The 16,880-nt window shown below is 34.9% G+C and overlaps 1 protein-coding gene across 4 annotated transcripts in view; it reads right to left on the reverse strand.

The window, feature by feature from the left end:
• Positions 1–890: 890 nt before the first annotated feature.
• Positions 891–16,880, reverse strand: part of LOC100889942 (transcriptional-regulating factor 1) — a 37,552-nt gene continuing 21,562 nt past the window's right edge. For 2 of the 4 annotated variants that reach the window (XM_003729889.3, XM_030998836.1), the window contains 10 exons: positions 16,328–16,379; positions 12,798–12,844; positions 11,918–12,013; positions 10,573–10,676; positions 9,893–9,971; positions 9,372–9,460; positions 8,824–8,961; positions 7,280–7,468; positions 6,092–6,462; positions 891–5,748 (listed from right to left, as the gene is read on the reverse strand). In XM_003729889.3, coding sequence (XP_003729937.1) covers positions 5,478–5,748; positions 6,092–6,462; positions 7,280–7,468; positions 8,824–8,961; positions 9,372–9,460; positions 9,893–9,971; positions 10,573–10,676; positions 11,918–12,013; positions 12,798–12,844; positions 16,328–16,379 — 1,436 coding nt within the window. In that variant the 3' untranslated portion in view covers positions 891–5,477. The remainder of the gene's footprint in view (positions 5,749–6,091; positions 6,463–7,279; positions 7,469–8,823; positions 8,962–9,371; positions 9,461–9,892; positions 9,972–10,572; positions 10,677–11,917; positions 12,014–12,797; positions 12,845–16,327; positions 16,380–16,880) is intronic. The other 2 variants (XM_030998834.1, XM_030998835.1) reach the window with 2 other exon arrangements.

Here is a 16,880-nt window from a genome sequence, read left to right on the forward strand (position 1 = left end):
TGTTCGATGGTGTAATTTTCATATTAGCTATTTCAACTCGAGATACAAATCGGATTTGAAGTAAGAAGCATAATTACTTGTGTCATGATTGTTAGGATGACACAAAATGTTTTCATACGCCTGGGCAGCATTTCACAAAACCATCATAAGTACAAGTTCACTGCCAACACATGTATTAAATTTGACACACATTACAATATGATGTCAGTGATCTTCTACTCATGACGGTTTTGTGAAACAATGGCCAGCACTTCTTAATCTCCTCGCTAACTAATAACATTAACACACAACAGATCTCTATCTCTAATAAAGCAATGATTTGCAATTAAGAATAAGGGTGCATGTTGTCATCCATATTTGTTTGTAAATTGAATTGAAAAAATAATAATCTTCCCAATTTCATAACATTTATCCCTTGAATGGCATACCTTTTTATATATCAAAAGAAAACTGGAACCGTAAAATATTAAATTCAAACAATAGTTTACCAACAAAGGCTTCATGTGTATTTTGGAAAAAAATAAATGTTACACAGGTTATTGGGCATTGCTTTCTATGTGTAGCAATGAATGTCATTGTGTAGCAATGAATGTCATTGCAAGCTGTAAACTATATTTAGTAATTTTTCAAATCAATATCTTCCTTAACACAAAGACATTGATATTTGTAAAATATAACTTTTCATGCTTTATTTGTCTAAATTTGAAACAAATCTTTGGCTGAAAGAACAAAGAAAGGGGGCGAAAATAAAAGCCATGTAACAAAAACATGAAAAAGAAGTTCTATTTGGGATCTGTAGTTTCTACTGGTCAACTAATTCACAATTCCATTACATGAAATTTGCAGCCATCATGAGAAAAATAACTGGAGCTTTTAATACATTACAAAATTATTTAAAAGAATGTTTATTTACTTTTTAATATGTATATCATCCATACCCTATTCCGGGCCTGCCCTGTAACATGAAGCTCAACTTACAATCAATTGTAAATATCTCTTGTATCTCCATTGCTACTACAGCAGATTGTATACCGGTATTATGATGAATTGTGACTCTCTGGAACATACACATTGATTGTAAAGATACAGTTGATTGAAAGAGATCAAATTAATTTGAGGAGAAGCAATCCTTTTGGACTATTTATGTTACAGGGCCATGATTTATCCCGTCCACAGATACCATACCGGTATCTATAAAATGCAAAATAGAATATTTTAGAATTTTTCTCTTTTCTTTCTGCTGAAATTGCTGATGCATGTATGATGGACGTAGAATAAAATCATTTACCGTAAGTGAGATTAACATTGATCATAATACATTACACATACATGTAGTCCTATACAGTCAATTCTGAAAAATATTTCAAGACACTTTCTTACAATAAAATTTCATAAAATATACTTGTAGCATTAAAATTTCTTCTCTGTGTAGACTCTGTAGACAATTTTGACAAAACAAGATTGCATTTTTCTTCTGTTTTTCTATTTTTACATTGATAAGAACATATTGTGCTATTCTCATACCAACATTAGCTGTGCTGTGAATGATATTATGACACTATAGTACTTAATAGTCAACACAGACACAGCTTAAAGCACATGAAATATCCAGTAGATTCTAAAAGCACAATATTGTCAATCTCCACAAACACATATTTCAATAGAAAAATAAGAAAAGCCATTCCATCATAAATGATATCTCAGATCATATATTTCAAAATTGTGTAAAAATAAAAAAAGAATAGGAACAGATTCACATTCTACACTCTCCATCCAATTTCCTTCATAGATTAAGAACGATGTAATCCACACACTTAATTGGTCATTTAAATATTGCACAATACTACACATTGGTCAGCCAAAAACTTTCTCTTTTTCGCTTCCTTACTTACCAATGTCAATCCGATTCCACACCTCAGTTCAACTATAAACTATCTATGTACAATTTACATGAAATAAGGTTTAACAGTAATACAAGATAACACACACTCACAATGTAGAACTTCCGTAGGCCACTTTCCAATTGTTTTTGTTTTATATATAGAAAATTTTGAACTGCAAAAGTGCACACATCTGTAGAGCTAGAATAAATGTTCTTGCTGACTGACATGTTGTTAATATGATCTGAAGCCACTTGATACGTACATGTTTGTGTATTTATATAGATATCCCTTACTTACAATCATCAAAACCCACCCTTCCTGACTGACTCTTCTCCAAACTGCATATAATCCATCTTCCCTGAGCATATCTTATATCACATCCAATCCTGCCTTCATCACAATTCATTAGGAAACAATCTCTTTACATGATGAGAATAGATGCTATTTGTAACATCCATACCTTCAAACGTACCAAACTTTAAACCTTAGTAATCAATAACATTCTTTTCTCTTTCTCTCTTTCTTCTGTAGACAGAAAAAATATAAACTTCATCATGATGTCAAATGTAAAGACAATTCAAAATAAAAGGTAAGAGGGTATGTATGTATCATGTATTAATATAACAAAATGAATTTCAGATATAATACTAGAATATCATCAGAACACTGGTACTCACACTCTCACGACTGTTCCTGGCTTCCTTACTCACACTCATCATTATAGTCCAACAAATAAACAACATTCAGATAATATTGTAGGTCTTCACTAAATCTCTAGCAATTCACTCAAACATACCCAAACTGAGATCACATGGAGACATTTTTTAAACAATTCTCCAAGACTTTTGAATTGTGTCTTTCCCCATGACACAGAATAAGCTTTAAAGTGCATTTAAAAACCAGATTGTTTTACTATTTGAGTATCAATTCATTAGCAGTCACTTCTGTGAAATCATCCAATGTAAGATGCTGCCAATTCAGTCAAAACTTGTCTTCCATCGTAGTTTCTAAAATACATCTGTTGATTTAAATAACATTTCAGCATCAGTAAAGAAAGTGTAAGTACATTGCCATTGATGGTTTTGATTTGAAGATGTTCTGTGAATTATAAACACAACTACACAAAGTTTAGATAAGACACCGACAGTTATAACTAGGTAATATCTAACAAATCTCAAAAACATGTATACTGGTACCACCAAACGTTATAAAGATGTTTGAAAAGAAATCTGAGACCTTGAGTTAAGAAATAAATAACAAAATGAAAAGAAAAAGGAAAGCTATAGAAATATTATGTAAATTCATTGTATTTGTGAGCCAGCGGAAGTGTTGATTTTTGTTATGTGCATACAAACAAGAAAATGTGCCTTTTGAATGTATAATTGTGCTTCTCTGTAACACCCTAACAAAGTCCAATTTCTTCCTTCATTATTGTATTCTTTATCTTAGATATTTCTTGCTCCGAACAGGCACTTGCTCTTTGACATGAAAATTTGAGGAACCTTGAACTTGTTGACTACGAGGACAAAGATATCTTGACATGATATCTGTGGAAAATGCATGTTATACCAAAATCAAATAGTATCCTACTTGTTAAGACTGGTTGCATGGATATACATGATCAAATTGCAGTAATCCCTACAGTTTTTATGTAAGTTAAACTGTAATCTTATGTCAAGTTGACAACAATGAAAATTGACAACAATTAATATCAAGAAATGTAAAAATGGAAGTGAAATACACCTGGATGCCTGCTAAACAAATTTGATAGAAATTAATACTAGTTGAGAAATGAGCAAAAAAATATCACGTCCTTAAGAACTTAAGGTAAAAATGCTCTATTTCAATTAATTTCAATTTCATACAAAAATAATTGTATTACCATGTAACAATTAAGCAATCATCCAATTGAAGTATTTCCCACCCAAATATTCTGACCGGCTTCACCCTGTAAGTCCAAGCAACCAACTTCAGCATACTACACTTTTGGTATAACATCCAATATTATCCTTGTAAGTGCACATCAGACCTCTCTTTATAATAGATCGACTGGTCCTTCATTTCTACTCTCATTTCAACACATAAAGGAGTATGAGCGTAAAGGAGTATGAGCGTAAAGGAGCACTCTATTTTATTTATCAAGATGCTATCCCCTTATGTAAGAATTTAAATAGACCATGTTTGCCTAAAGCCAAATTTTACAAAGGACTGTCCTGGTTACATACAGTTTACTATGTTAAGACAATACAGTGAGTCAAACATTTAACTTTTCATCTGATCTGAGAGAATCCTTTTTTAATCAATCTCCCTGAAAGGGCATAATACTGAAATGTGTATCAGAATACTGTAAGACATCTCAATGGTCATATAAGATCATCCATATTTATACAGAAGACTTGTGAGACTAGAATGGATAATGCCAGTTTCACTTCTAAATGGATTTCTAGAGCATAGGCATTCACAGAATTGCTTGATGATTAGTTTAAATAAGCAATTTGTGGTTTAATTTTTTTGTTCAAGTATGACTCTTTTGAGTTACCATACAAATGTTGCAGGGGTAATTGTTGATTTTGTGCAGAAATAGCAACATCTATTATCTGTTCATCAATATTAATGCTTTTCAATTAATAAAAATTGACAAAAAGCAAGAGTTAAAGATGGGGGCTGCTTTACTGAATTGACTTCCAAATTTAGGCATGGTAACAGCATCAGAACTAGCTTTTTAAATCCAGAAATGTCCAACACTGGAACTAAACAGAAGGGTTGAAGGGTAGCCCAGAACAAGGTTGATGTCACCTGGAGTTCCTAATTTCTACCGGAACCTCTCAGTGCATGCTATATTTGACTACTAGTTTGGAGAAGATCTTTATATTTCACCTTACTTATTCCAGTTTATCATTATTTAATTATCAAAGTTCCTATTTCATTCCATTGCACTTAAATCTAGTTTGGCAAAGTCTTGGTCTATTCCATTATTCACTCTACATACCATCTCCCTCTGATCTACTTGATATCTATTTTACAAAACTGGGAGCAGTGTTTCCATTCTCATTACCCTACAGAATTCATTTCCCTTTTTCTTCATTAAAAATCAGAAGAAACACATTTTATTTCTTGCAAATCATCTGATAAAGAGAGTGAAATATATAATATAATAGATATTTCATGTTTTTTTCTTTCTAAAGATGTCTACATAAAATCATATATAATATAAAGAGTTCATTCTCTTAAGATATGACACCCTTTACTTTCCTTCCTACAGTCGATTGTTCCTGATCAACATCATGAGTTCCAACATGCAACGAGTGAAAGAAACAGAGGAAATCTACATTTCATATAGTATATCTATCTCAATCATATCAACACTTCCAGAAGAACTTTTCAAGCCCAGTACACGTGAAAATATGAGGCATCTCTCCCATCTTGTCCACTGAGTATTGTCATGTTTACAGCTGCTACACCACAAGTCCTCCCTCATGACATGGAGTTTATTTCTTCACACACATTCACTACTATCCTTCTCCACTTCCAGCCTGACACTACACATAGTCCTTTTCTATCTTGACCGTCGTCGACTCTCAGGCTCGCATAGCTTTAGTTCGACATGTCATCATCCTCTTCCTCCTCGGACGACATCATCCCCTCATCATCCTCCAGGCCATCGTCATCACCTTCCATGTCTTCCTCCTCATCGTCCTCCTCCTCATCATCTTCTTCACTACTAGAGCAACTCCTGCTTTCATGTTCCATGTAGTGATTGAACATCTGTTGCTCCTTGCCTCCACCAAACCCCATCCCAACCTTCTTGTCAGCTGCATGGTGATTCTTCATGTGGGTATTCCGGCTCTGGATTTTGTCAAAGGTCCTGAAATAACATGATACACAAAATAAATAACAAGAATTGGCCAAACAACATTTTTTTTCCTCACATTTTTGGTTTTAAATCAGTTAAATAAGTCTCACCTTCAGTGGCAAAAATACAAACACAATTGTAGGTATAATGACATATTCTCACAATGACTATTGTGATAGTGTGATGTAAGAAAGCAAGGACGTTAATTATCAATATCCACGCATCAATTTATTTTTCTTAGATTTATGATGTCATAACTCACAGTTGAATGAATGAATGAATGGATGGTATATAATGGTTACACATACACTATCTGTCATGTAGTTAAATTTGGGATTGAATTGTGTTCACTTACTTGTGGCACATCTTGCATGGAAAATGAGGTTGGTGATCATCCTCACTGGTCATCCCATCCTCGTCATTCTCCGTAAGCTCTCTGGATGATCCCTCATCACTCTCCTCTTCATCTTCATCATCGTCTTCCTCTTCATTTGACATTTCATCTGAAGATGACTCCGGGGGCATCTGCTTTGTGTTCTGACCGACCCCGCCCCCTCCTCGGTATGAGGATGATGTTGTTGATGAGGCAGACGAGGATGTGTTTGTTCTAGACTGAATGTTGGTAGTAGCATTGGATGTAGCTGTATTGGATGTAGCTGCGTTGGGTTTGTAGCTGCCCCCGTGTACCCGTATATGTCCATTCAGAGCTTGCCGTGACTTGAATGACTGTTTAAAAACAATGGTGGGAAAAGATGCATGAAGTAATTTTACTCTGGCAAATACTAAAGGTCAAAGAGGTGAAGTATATTAGTATCTATATTCCTAGCTAACTTTGTGGTGTTATCTGGAGGAAATAGGTCAACTTCCTTTCCCAGTGTATGAGCAGGTGATAAATCATCTGGTAGTATTTAATAATTGGCTGGTCTAAATAGACATATCACCTGCTAGGAGCCAGAAGAGTGTTAACTCAAAGCATTTAACATAGAGTAAACGCCCTTCCAACTCACAAGAGACAATATTATGACCTTCCTCTCAAAACCAGGAATAGGTCAAACAAAAGTCACACAACAGGCTACTTATTCACTGACCTACATTTACATTTACCCAAGTGTACTTTAAAAGCATTCAATCCTGTCCCAATTGGAAACCAAGTCACTGAAAACACCTGCAAATATCTTCACCAGCTGATCAAATGTGGCATTCGTTTAAACTCTGTTCACTTTTTAATGAATTTTCTACCTGTCATTTTAATGGGCAATTTGAGAAGATATTCAACAATTGCTATCACTTTTAATGTTGCAGCCAGTAACATTGTCAAGCACAATCATCCTGTGAAATTTGTTAAGTCATACAATGTTGTTATGATCCGACCATTTTCAAGACAATATCATTATCAAATCCAATGCTAAAGTTTTAAACTTTTTTCTGAACTTTTAGATTTGCTCTGTTGAAATTTCAACCAAAGAGAACACTAGTGAAGAGTAATCTGTTATATCCTTGGTCCTAAATTACCCATTGATGAGAATGAAAGAGGACTACTCACGGCATCACAGTGTGGATAGTTGCATACAAACGATCCCTGCTGAGCAGCTGGTTTGTCCTCCTGATTAGTGGAGGAAGGTTTCACACTATTATTGTTCTTGGGATTAGAAGTCCCTCCCCTATAGTACTTATCATGCCTGTACTCTTTGAGAGGCACGTAATCTAGGAAAGTCTCACCGGGGTATAGGTCCTGTGCGCAGAAGAGAGGAGGGAGAAGAAGCAGAGGGATCACCCCATGGGAAATGCATTGGTTAGTCAAGTGAACAAGTATGGCACCACAATGAGAGTATAATCGCACAGCAAATGGAGCGACTAGTAAGCTCTGCATGAATTACTGACTACTCTAGAATACTTTGCCATTCAAAGTTAATTGGCACAGCACACCTAATACTTGGAGTGATATATAAAATTCAATATACATTACCTAAATATAAAATACATGTGATTGCATTGTGGATGCTTGAATAAAAATGTGATGTTAATTCCCAAGAAAATGTATATATTGTTTTGGGTGCTTATAGAGATATATTTCACATCTGTTTGACAAACACAATTGTTTATCTACTAATTGAATCGTTTCAGTATAATGGTTCATTTATGTTTATCTATATTGCTCTCCATAGAATGGGACTAATTCTGAAAAAAGGCCATGAAAGGTCAAAAGGTCATTTAACATTTTAAGATTAAATGTATACCTCTGGCATTTAATTTATATAATAAGCAATCACTGATCCACTTAAAATTAACTATTTAACCAGAATGTTAAGCAACTTATATATTCATCATCATGACAAATGACTTCAAATCTTTAAACCTTGCATGAATGTGATACCACTGCTATAATCATGAGTAATTTACTCACGCCACACATAATTCAAACACAACAAAGTAAAAGTGATATACATAGCAATAGCATGAATCTCCTAAATTATTCTGTTTACAGCCACCATAATGCCAGCTATGAAAATAAAATATACTTCCATGAGGAAAACACCACCAATACAATTAGGAAATTTCTTAATGTATATTCACATCAAACTCAAGAATGCAACAGTTAGTGCACTTTTCACAGCATGAAGTGCATGAATTGGGAAATATCTAGCGGGGAAGTCTTGGGACTTATTGTTATGAACCGAAACAGAACTGAGCCCTTAAATTCTTATTCAATATCTTGTGCAAAGTTGTCATAAAATAATCTAGGACACACATTAATTCATAACATGGAACAGTGTCAAAGTGTTGACTTTCAATTATGAGGTTGAGAGTTGGAATCTTATTCAAACGAGACAGCTGCCCATTTCAGAAAGGCCAAAGTGGATAACATGATATGTTTGCCTACTACATGTTGGCTGCTCTGCTATAACTGGAGTAAAAATATAACAGTACCAGGCCAGAGAATGTCACCAAATGATGGATAAGAGCTGTAGACAAGAAGCTCCTCCTATTATAATCATCACTACCAAGAGTCACAATACTCTGGGAATGTTTAGAAGAAAAACAATTAATTGTTGTTCGGTTTTTTCTAAAGTCATTAATGGAACTTACACACTCATTCTTGCGATTCTCTTCACTGGGGTTTGCTCCACTATGATGGCAGTATTTCTGCATGTCATGATTATACGGATATAGCTTCTTCCACAAGTAGTAGTACTCTACACAGTCTCTGACAGTCTTGGACGGGATCTGAAAAAGAGGGTGAAAATGATATGGAAGATAGAAAGTCATCTTCATGCATCTAAGTATGTGGATTTCTATATGCAAATTGGAAATTGATCACTCTATTACTACATGAAGAAAAAATAAAGAAAAACTGAAACAGAGTTGGATACTATGACAAAGTATTGGCATTCTGGAAGTCTCTGTCACAAATGAACACATTTAAACAAGACACCAAGAAAATACAGGTAAGTTTTGTTTATACCACTGAAAATAGCCAATGAACCATACTAAAAAGTGTATAAGTTACCATGATTTTTTTAATTTGTTGATGCTATTGTAATGTCAAATATGGAAAAGCATACTTGGATGATAAGATTTAATGATATTCTTTGAACTCTTTTTTTAAATTCTGTTTTATTTTCACGCTGACTTACCCCTTTTGCTATTTCATGGAAGTCCTTTCCCTTGGTCTTGTACATGTCTCGGTAGAGCTTTCTTTCTGCAACCGTCCATTCATGTGAAACTGTTCCAAACAAGATACACAGATATTTGTAAACATGCATTGATAAATGAGAAAATATACATATGAGGAAAACTGGATTCAAACTGATTATTCACAACTATGTGAGGAAAAAAACACATGTTAATACTAGAAATCCAAGAAGGAAACCAGAATATTACTGACAACTATACTGATAGTAAAATAGTGACAGGTGTGTCCAATATTATAAATTATGTAAAGCATGACATATAAGAAGGAGGAAAAAAAAACATGGGAAAAAGAGATAATGATCACACAAACAATGCTCCACAAAACTACATTTCCTGGGTAGGAACAACTTCCCTCCCTTTTACATGGTTTGAAGTGTATTCTTTCTTTCCCTTGGGGAGGGGGGGGGGGGGGGACCTGTTAATATCAAGCACAGCCATACTGTGCCATCATGATTTTACTCACAGTCATATTTGTAGTCAGCCATGTGCACAAACTCATCTGGGACCATAGCATTCCCATTCAATAGCATCAGTAATGCCATCTGAAAAGAGATAAAGATGGAATTAGAATGGCAAAAGAAATTTTTAAAAGGTTGATAATCTTCATGCACAACACTTCACTTACATGAATGAAAAGTGTCTCTTGAATATTCAAATATTAAAGGTACTAAGAATTTTTTTTACAAGTCTTTAGCGAAGTTGAAATGTGCATGAATGTATTTGAAACCATTTGGGATTCATCAACTAAAAACATAAAAATTCAGTATTGTAGAAGATATTGGTGACCACATTTTTACTATGTCTTATGTCCTTTCCTCTTAGCAAAGACAATTTGAAAGACAAGGTAGTACTTGTATAATCGTCTAATTATTATACTTTAAAAGAAATGTTTAAGTTGGCACACATTGCTATTTTGCTGCCAAACCATTTCCTCTCCTTGTTCAGAAGTCTCCTAATTGTCCCGGGTTCATTACACCCACAGGTACTGAACAAACTGTTGTCACAAAGACCCTCTTGGATCATTGCATCACAATCTAAGAACCAAGGAGGTGTAGGTAAAAGGTCACATGACTAGGCACCTGACCTGGCGTCCTGCCAACTGACAACACAAAGAGCTCAGCTCACGGAGGACAGGGTTCTTACCTCGATGTCTCCCTTGGCTCTATAGAGGCAGTGATGGGCATACTCAATGTTCCTGGCCCCTGCAGGTAGGCCTGGTGTAGTGGCTAACTTCAGGAAACTTGTCACTATAAACAAAGACACAGGCATGCATGTATATTGAAAAGAAGGAAATTACATGTATTTGGTCTAGTCTGAAACCTTCACTGTCTCTTTCAAGCATGAGCAACCCTTCTTGTCCTAAGTTCCTGTTCAGACTGCATGGATGATATGATATCAGTCAGTGACAGGAAACATGTTTTTCGTTGTTATGCTTGATCAGTCTGTATTTGTGAGCAAACACTGGACTAATAATGCTTCTAATGAAACTTACTGAAAAAACGCACAATTCCATAGATTCTGTAACTCCCCTAGTTCAAACAGATAAAATGTCTCAATTTTGCTTTGTTTTTTGTCTGGATAACTACATATTATCTAGGAAGTAAGTTCTTTCTCAGTTTAGTCATCATTTATTCAAGAACAAAGGAAAAGTGTTTTGAACTTTTGTATCATATTCACTATATCATCTGTTTGGAGCCAGAAGGTCATTAATGCTGTGTAAAGTGAAATGAGTTAACACCCTTAACACCCTTCTGGCTCTAAACAGAACATTTCTTGTTTTCCTTCACACACGATACTTCTAAAACTATGCCATCCCAGGTCAAAAATAAAATAAATAAATCCCTCCACCGGCAATGGAAAGAAAAGAAATAATACACACTCCTTCATGGAAGGGTTACTCTAGAGAGACACCCCCTAAAACAGGGTAAGTCTGAACTAAAGTAAGCATACTGTATGCCACACAAGCCTACTTGCATGACTAGGTGGGCCGAGTGAGTTTACACTGCAAGTTCATTGCCAGGCCATGTCACGCTTCCTTATCATCATCGACCTTGGGTATTTCCCTTTCACAATCCAGCAGTCAGTACAAAGCATTATCTTGTCATTGCATCAATTGTTGGAGTAATCAAGCCACACCAGTCACAGAGGGAGGGGGGGGGTATAGTATTTTCCAGCCTTCAAACTCAGCCTTGTGTATAATTCAGTTGATCTCTTTGAAATACTGATCCCCTTTTTTTATTTCAGTTTTTATTTAATTATTGTTTTTGCTGCAGAATAAAGAAAATGTTGTGGCAGATAGATAATATTCATATAAACATTATGTATGAAACTGGACTATCTTGGCTGACAGAAAACAGTTTGAATAATTACAGTAGAAATACGACCTAGGCAGTTCCCTATCCAGGGCAATACAGTATGAGTGGGCGTGTTCCGTTCATACATGGCTTAACATGACTTGTCGTAAGGCCTCATCGAATGTTATACTTACATTCTCCTTCAGAGTACCCCTTTTCTATTGCAGGATCCCAAACTAGCTTTCCTTCTCTCCAATCTGCTGCTTCCAATACCTCTTCTTTGTTCTTTACTGCAATTAAAAAAATAACAAATAATCACATCAAAATCATTTGAAGAACAATTTTTTAAATAGTATTCTTATGCAATGGTAATCATTCAATTGCAAGAAACCCTGCCTTACCAGGGTCCAACTAATGTATTATGTTTGGATTGACATTTGTTACCAGGCATGTTTTACCAGGTCCCCTTTCCCATTATACTTGCTCTGATTAGAAAATGTAGAATGCTACATTAACATACATGTTTGCAAGATACGTTTAAACAAACACAGAGAAATGTTGCATATCAATCTTTGTTCCGTATGAAGATAACAATTGATATAAACTGGGTTCAAGGTGTGATGACCCATGTTTTCTTTCGTCACAATCCTGGTTTTATGGCAGTGTATTTTAGTACCATTTGTGTTTTCTTTCATCACATTTAAGCATACCATATTTCTCACAGCTGAAAAAGTGAAGCAACATTTACAAACAAAACTCCTATATCTTTAGCTCTACAAACCCCCCAATCAAGCCCAAACCACTAAATGTTAGAGAAGAAGCTTTATTAAAGACTACAAGCTCTCATGGGTCCCATTAGAACATACTCTCACGTAACAACTGTGGGTGTGCCTCTCTCTTTAGGACCTAATGTTGGATTTTCTTCTTCACTGATCAACAAACAAATTGAAAACATATCATGACACCTGGCTTTAAGAGTACAATGTAGAACTGTCAGATCTACATGAAAGACAGTGATACTACAAAATTGTTTGTGATACTCAATTATAATGAATATATGTTATACAAACTTACCAAGCTCAGGAACTGCTGCTTGATAATCGCCGCCAACATTGATGTGTCTAGAAAATGAAGAGGAGAGATGAAAATTTCATAATCCACAAGGTTTCTACAGTCATAATTCATGAAAATCATTCATTTTGGGCAAATTCAACTTGAAAAGAATAATTTCCATCTGCAAATTTAACAAAGTATTTATTGTAATGTATTCATATCCAATTCATATCATAAAAACTTATATGCATTACATACACACATACTATTTTATATATGACACAGGGGCCATAAATAGTGAATCCCTTGATAGCCAATTCAGCCTTGTGATCATAACTTTGAAAGTCCAGTTGCATTATGATGCAGGAACCTTATTTTAGTTGGCAGTAAGGTCAGATATAAGAAAATCTATTTTTAATCTCCATTTTGCAGATAAAAAGGCCTCTCTAAACTTTGAAGTGACATTTCCAAGGACTTATTGTTAAGGAACCACAAGTCTGTCTTTTTAAGATTTGGACTTAGAAATATCTGGGCAGCTGTAAGATGCATCATATGTGGATTGTAAAAGAGTTACCATAATCAAAAATAAAACTTAGTCATAATATACATGTTATGTACAGTATGTGAGCCTATGCTACTCCTATCCCTTTCCTGAATGAACTTAAAGAAGTTTTTATTCATTTTACTTGTGCCAATGGGGGAATATAAAACAAACAATGACTGCTTATTTTTCGGGTCACATTTGATACTGTAACTATAGCTACTCTGTGATCTCCAGGACTGCACTATGCCAATCGACCTTCTCTTTAAAAAAAAAAAATATATGACTATGTACATGTATGTCACCAATTTGAGGTACAGAGTATGTTAATCACAAACCTATGTGGAAATCAACAATATTTGTATCAGAAAGTAAAATGACCCCCACCCCTCCCTCTCTCTCTCTCTCTCTCTCTCACTCTCTCTCTCAATATACACACACAGACCCATACACATTCATGTATTTCAAAGAATTTAAGTCAACCATTTACCTTTGTTCTAGGTAAGGAAAAGTAGATCACTTCCTAACTTTCAGGAAATGGCACAAAGATTAAAATTCTAGAAAAAGTATAGGGAAATCCACTGCATTGTAGTAGTTTATTATGAAATGATTATTCTTTCTTTTTTTAAAGCCTCATTACTGTAGGGTTGGAGTAACTACAGTAACACTTATCTTTGTGAGAAATGCTCTTAATAATTTCTACAACCTCTGATTGATTAACATGTTTCTACATGAATGCAGCATGTATGTACATGTACGGTATGCAATGTTTCTGATAAAGATTCTTTACACCCAAACTCTGGCCATGATCTATCTTTTTATTGGTTAGAATTAATATGTGAAATCTTTAGGGAATTTGCTGTGCTTGTCAAGGTAACAAGAACAATATAAACATCGACATAATTTTTTAAATGATAACAAATAAAGATAAACATATAAAAGCAATACCTTAGTAATTGAATATATGCTGCGTGTGCAACCCCACAGCTCCCCCCCCCCCCCCAAACATACACAAACTGCATTACCCTCAAAAAATGTATTCCCAAATGCTACATGCATCTAGCTTGCATCTTTATAACAGTAATGGTGCAATCAAGGTCTTTTTGGTGTCAAATTAATTTCATAGAAATTTCTCTGGAACATCATAATCTTTTGATACAAAAATCTCATGAGGCCTTTCCTTGTTTTTAACAAGTCAAACATATTTCCTGAGGTTTGTGGGTACAATCCCTTGCAGTGTCACTCTTGCACAACACAAGGAAAGGAACTGTCTGATCTATTACGCAATGTGGATATTTCTTGGCTCACTCTCATCCATGCAATGACGTTCTGACCCACCATTAAGCCAAACACAAGTGTTTACCTCGTTGGCAAACCAGGAAGCTATGTATTACCTACTGGTCACGGAAAGGTCTGAAGCAGGAAAGGATTGATTTTTAGTGTGACCCTGACTTTTCCCTGAATAATACAATAGGGAGGAAGTAGACTCCCAATGACGTAATTCCTTCCTCATTCACTTCCCTACAAAGGGTTTATTACAAGGCAATCACATTATATCCCTGTGAACCATTGATCTGGCTTCTGCTTTTTACAGAGTGCCATCAAACTTCATTAATATATATCTATAAATGAACCAAGAGATTCATGAAGGGCATGATCCCAAGCTAATAAGATATGTCAGGTTATTCCTATAAGATATGTTGAATTTCGATCTTCAATTTACCTATCAAGATCAAAATGTCATAATTTCATAATGTCAAAAATCACTATAATATAGTTATATTTGTACTACCATCAGTATTATTTAATAGTCTGGAAAAGGAACTACTTTATCTGTATATTTGTAAAGCACTAAAAGACATTTGTATTAAGCGCTATATAAAAATTAAATATTATTATTATTATTTATCTCAACAGCATTTATGATATGGAAAAAAATATGAAACAAAGCCTATCTGCATTGATGTTGCATGATAACAACTCTTCTAAAACCTACCATCATGCTACAAAATAACATTAGCAATGACATTTCAATCATGAAACATGTATCTATATTCAAGCCTATCCTCAACAGAAAGTGAAAGACTGTAAAAAGAATATTCAATATTGTCTAGGATACTAGGTTGCCTTGTGTTTGATGTATGGGTGCGTGGGAGGTTAATTTGAAAAGCATCTTGTGAGGAGGCGTGTGGGCGGAATTATCAAGGAAGCTGCAATGAGGAAGCTTTACTCTAAGATAACAATACAAGAATAAGAAGTGTCTGCACAGGTCCTTCAAATCTGAGATCCGTTCTCACATTTCACTCCCTTTCCCTCCCTCATTCTTCTTGTTCTCTCTCTCTCTCTCTTTCTCTCTCTCTCTCTCTCGCCTTGATTTCCTATCATGACTGCTACCCTGGATAAGGCACAACATGTCTTCCCTTGACTTCATACGTTTCACACTTGCCTCCAAAACAGAAAAAAATATTTACTTTTTTTGTTTGCCTCATGCTGTAAAAGCATAAATAATTCAGACTTCTACACCGTTGGGTGGCAAGGGGTTATAAAGCTACATCAATACAAAGATACTGATTACAGTAGTAAGAATTATGACAAACATTTGAAATATATCAAATAGCAAATTGCCTAACTTACGTATAATGGATAGCAATTGCCACATTTCATACATTCATGTATTACCAAGAGCATTTTTAAATTATCCCCATTTCCTCCCGTCGTTAATTTCAACTCTTTGGATAACACATTAAACATATAATTTTGAATTGCTCATGAAGAGGGATGCTCATCTATATAACAACATGTAGCTCTCCATGCTTTTGGTCTCAATGTGTTATTCTAAGCAACATTTCTTGATTTACTTGCTACTGAATATCAAATGGAAAAGCTGAACATAATCAGGCATTGATTCTATCCCAGGTCAATGGACATAACCCATATTTAGCAGCTCAGAGACGAGGCTTGGAAGGCTAGTTAACAATGGAAGTCATAGATTAGGATGTGTTTCACTTACGGTTCAGAAGGGAAGGCAAAATCAGATTCCTCAGTGCTTGCGCTGATGCTTCCTGTGGTGGTGGGAACGGGCCGGGTGAAGAGAAAGAAAGGATACAGAAAAAAGGTCACATTACATATGTGGGTGGAGGTCATGAAAGGGCAATAAACTTTTAACCACAATGGGTAACTGGCAAATTTGTAGTTTGTACAGTATTTGATCACCTTTTGTCTTGATGACAGCAATGTTAAGGGATTTATTAAAATGATTTTGCTCCCTTTCATGAACTGTCTGTTCAGCTGTTATCATATCTTTGTCATGTGAATTATGCATTTATCAGGATTTTTTCTTTCTTAAATGAATGTGATAAACTATAAAAAAATAACAAAAATAATAAAGACAAACGACGTACACAAAGTATGATGACTACAAAACTTTAAATAAGATTACATAATTGAGAAATAAAGTAGAAAATCATGTTAGGGTATGAAGTATTTTCACATTGAAAGAGCACCTGACAACTATGAAAACATTTTTAGCGGTTCTACCGGTATCTGCAATGCTAACAAATTAA

The sequence above is a fragment of the Strongylocentrotus purpuratus genome, unplaced genomic scaffold, assembly GCF_000002235.5.
Source record: "Strongylocentrotus purpuratus isolate Spur 01 unplaced genomic scaffold, Spur_5.0 spur5_scaffold_5, whole genome shotgun sequence".
Lineage (NCBI taxonomy): Eukaryota > Metazoa > Echinodermata > Echinoidea > Camarodonta > Strongylocentrotidae > Strongylocentrotus > Strongylocentrotus purpuratus.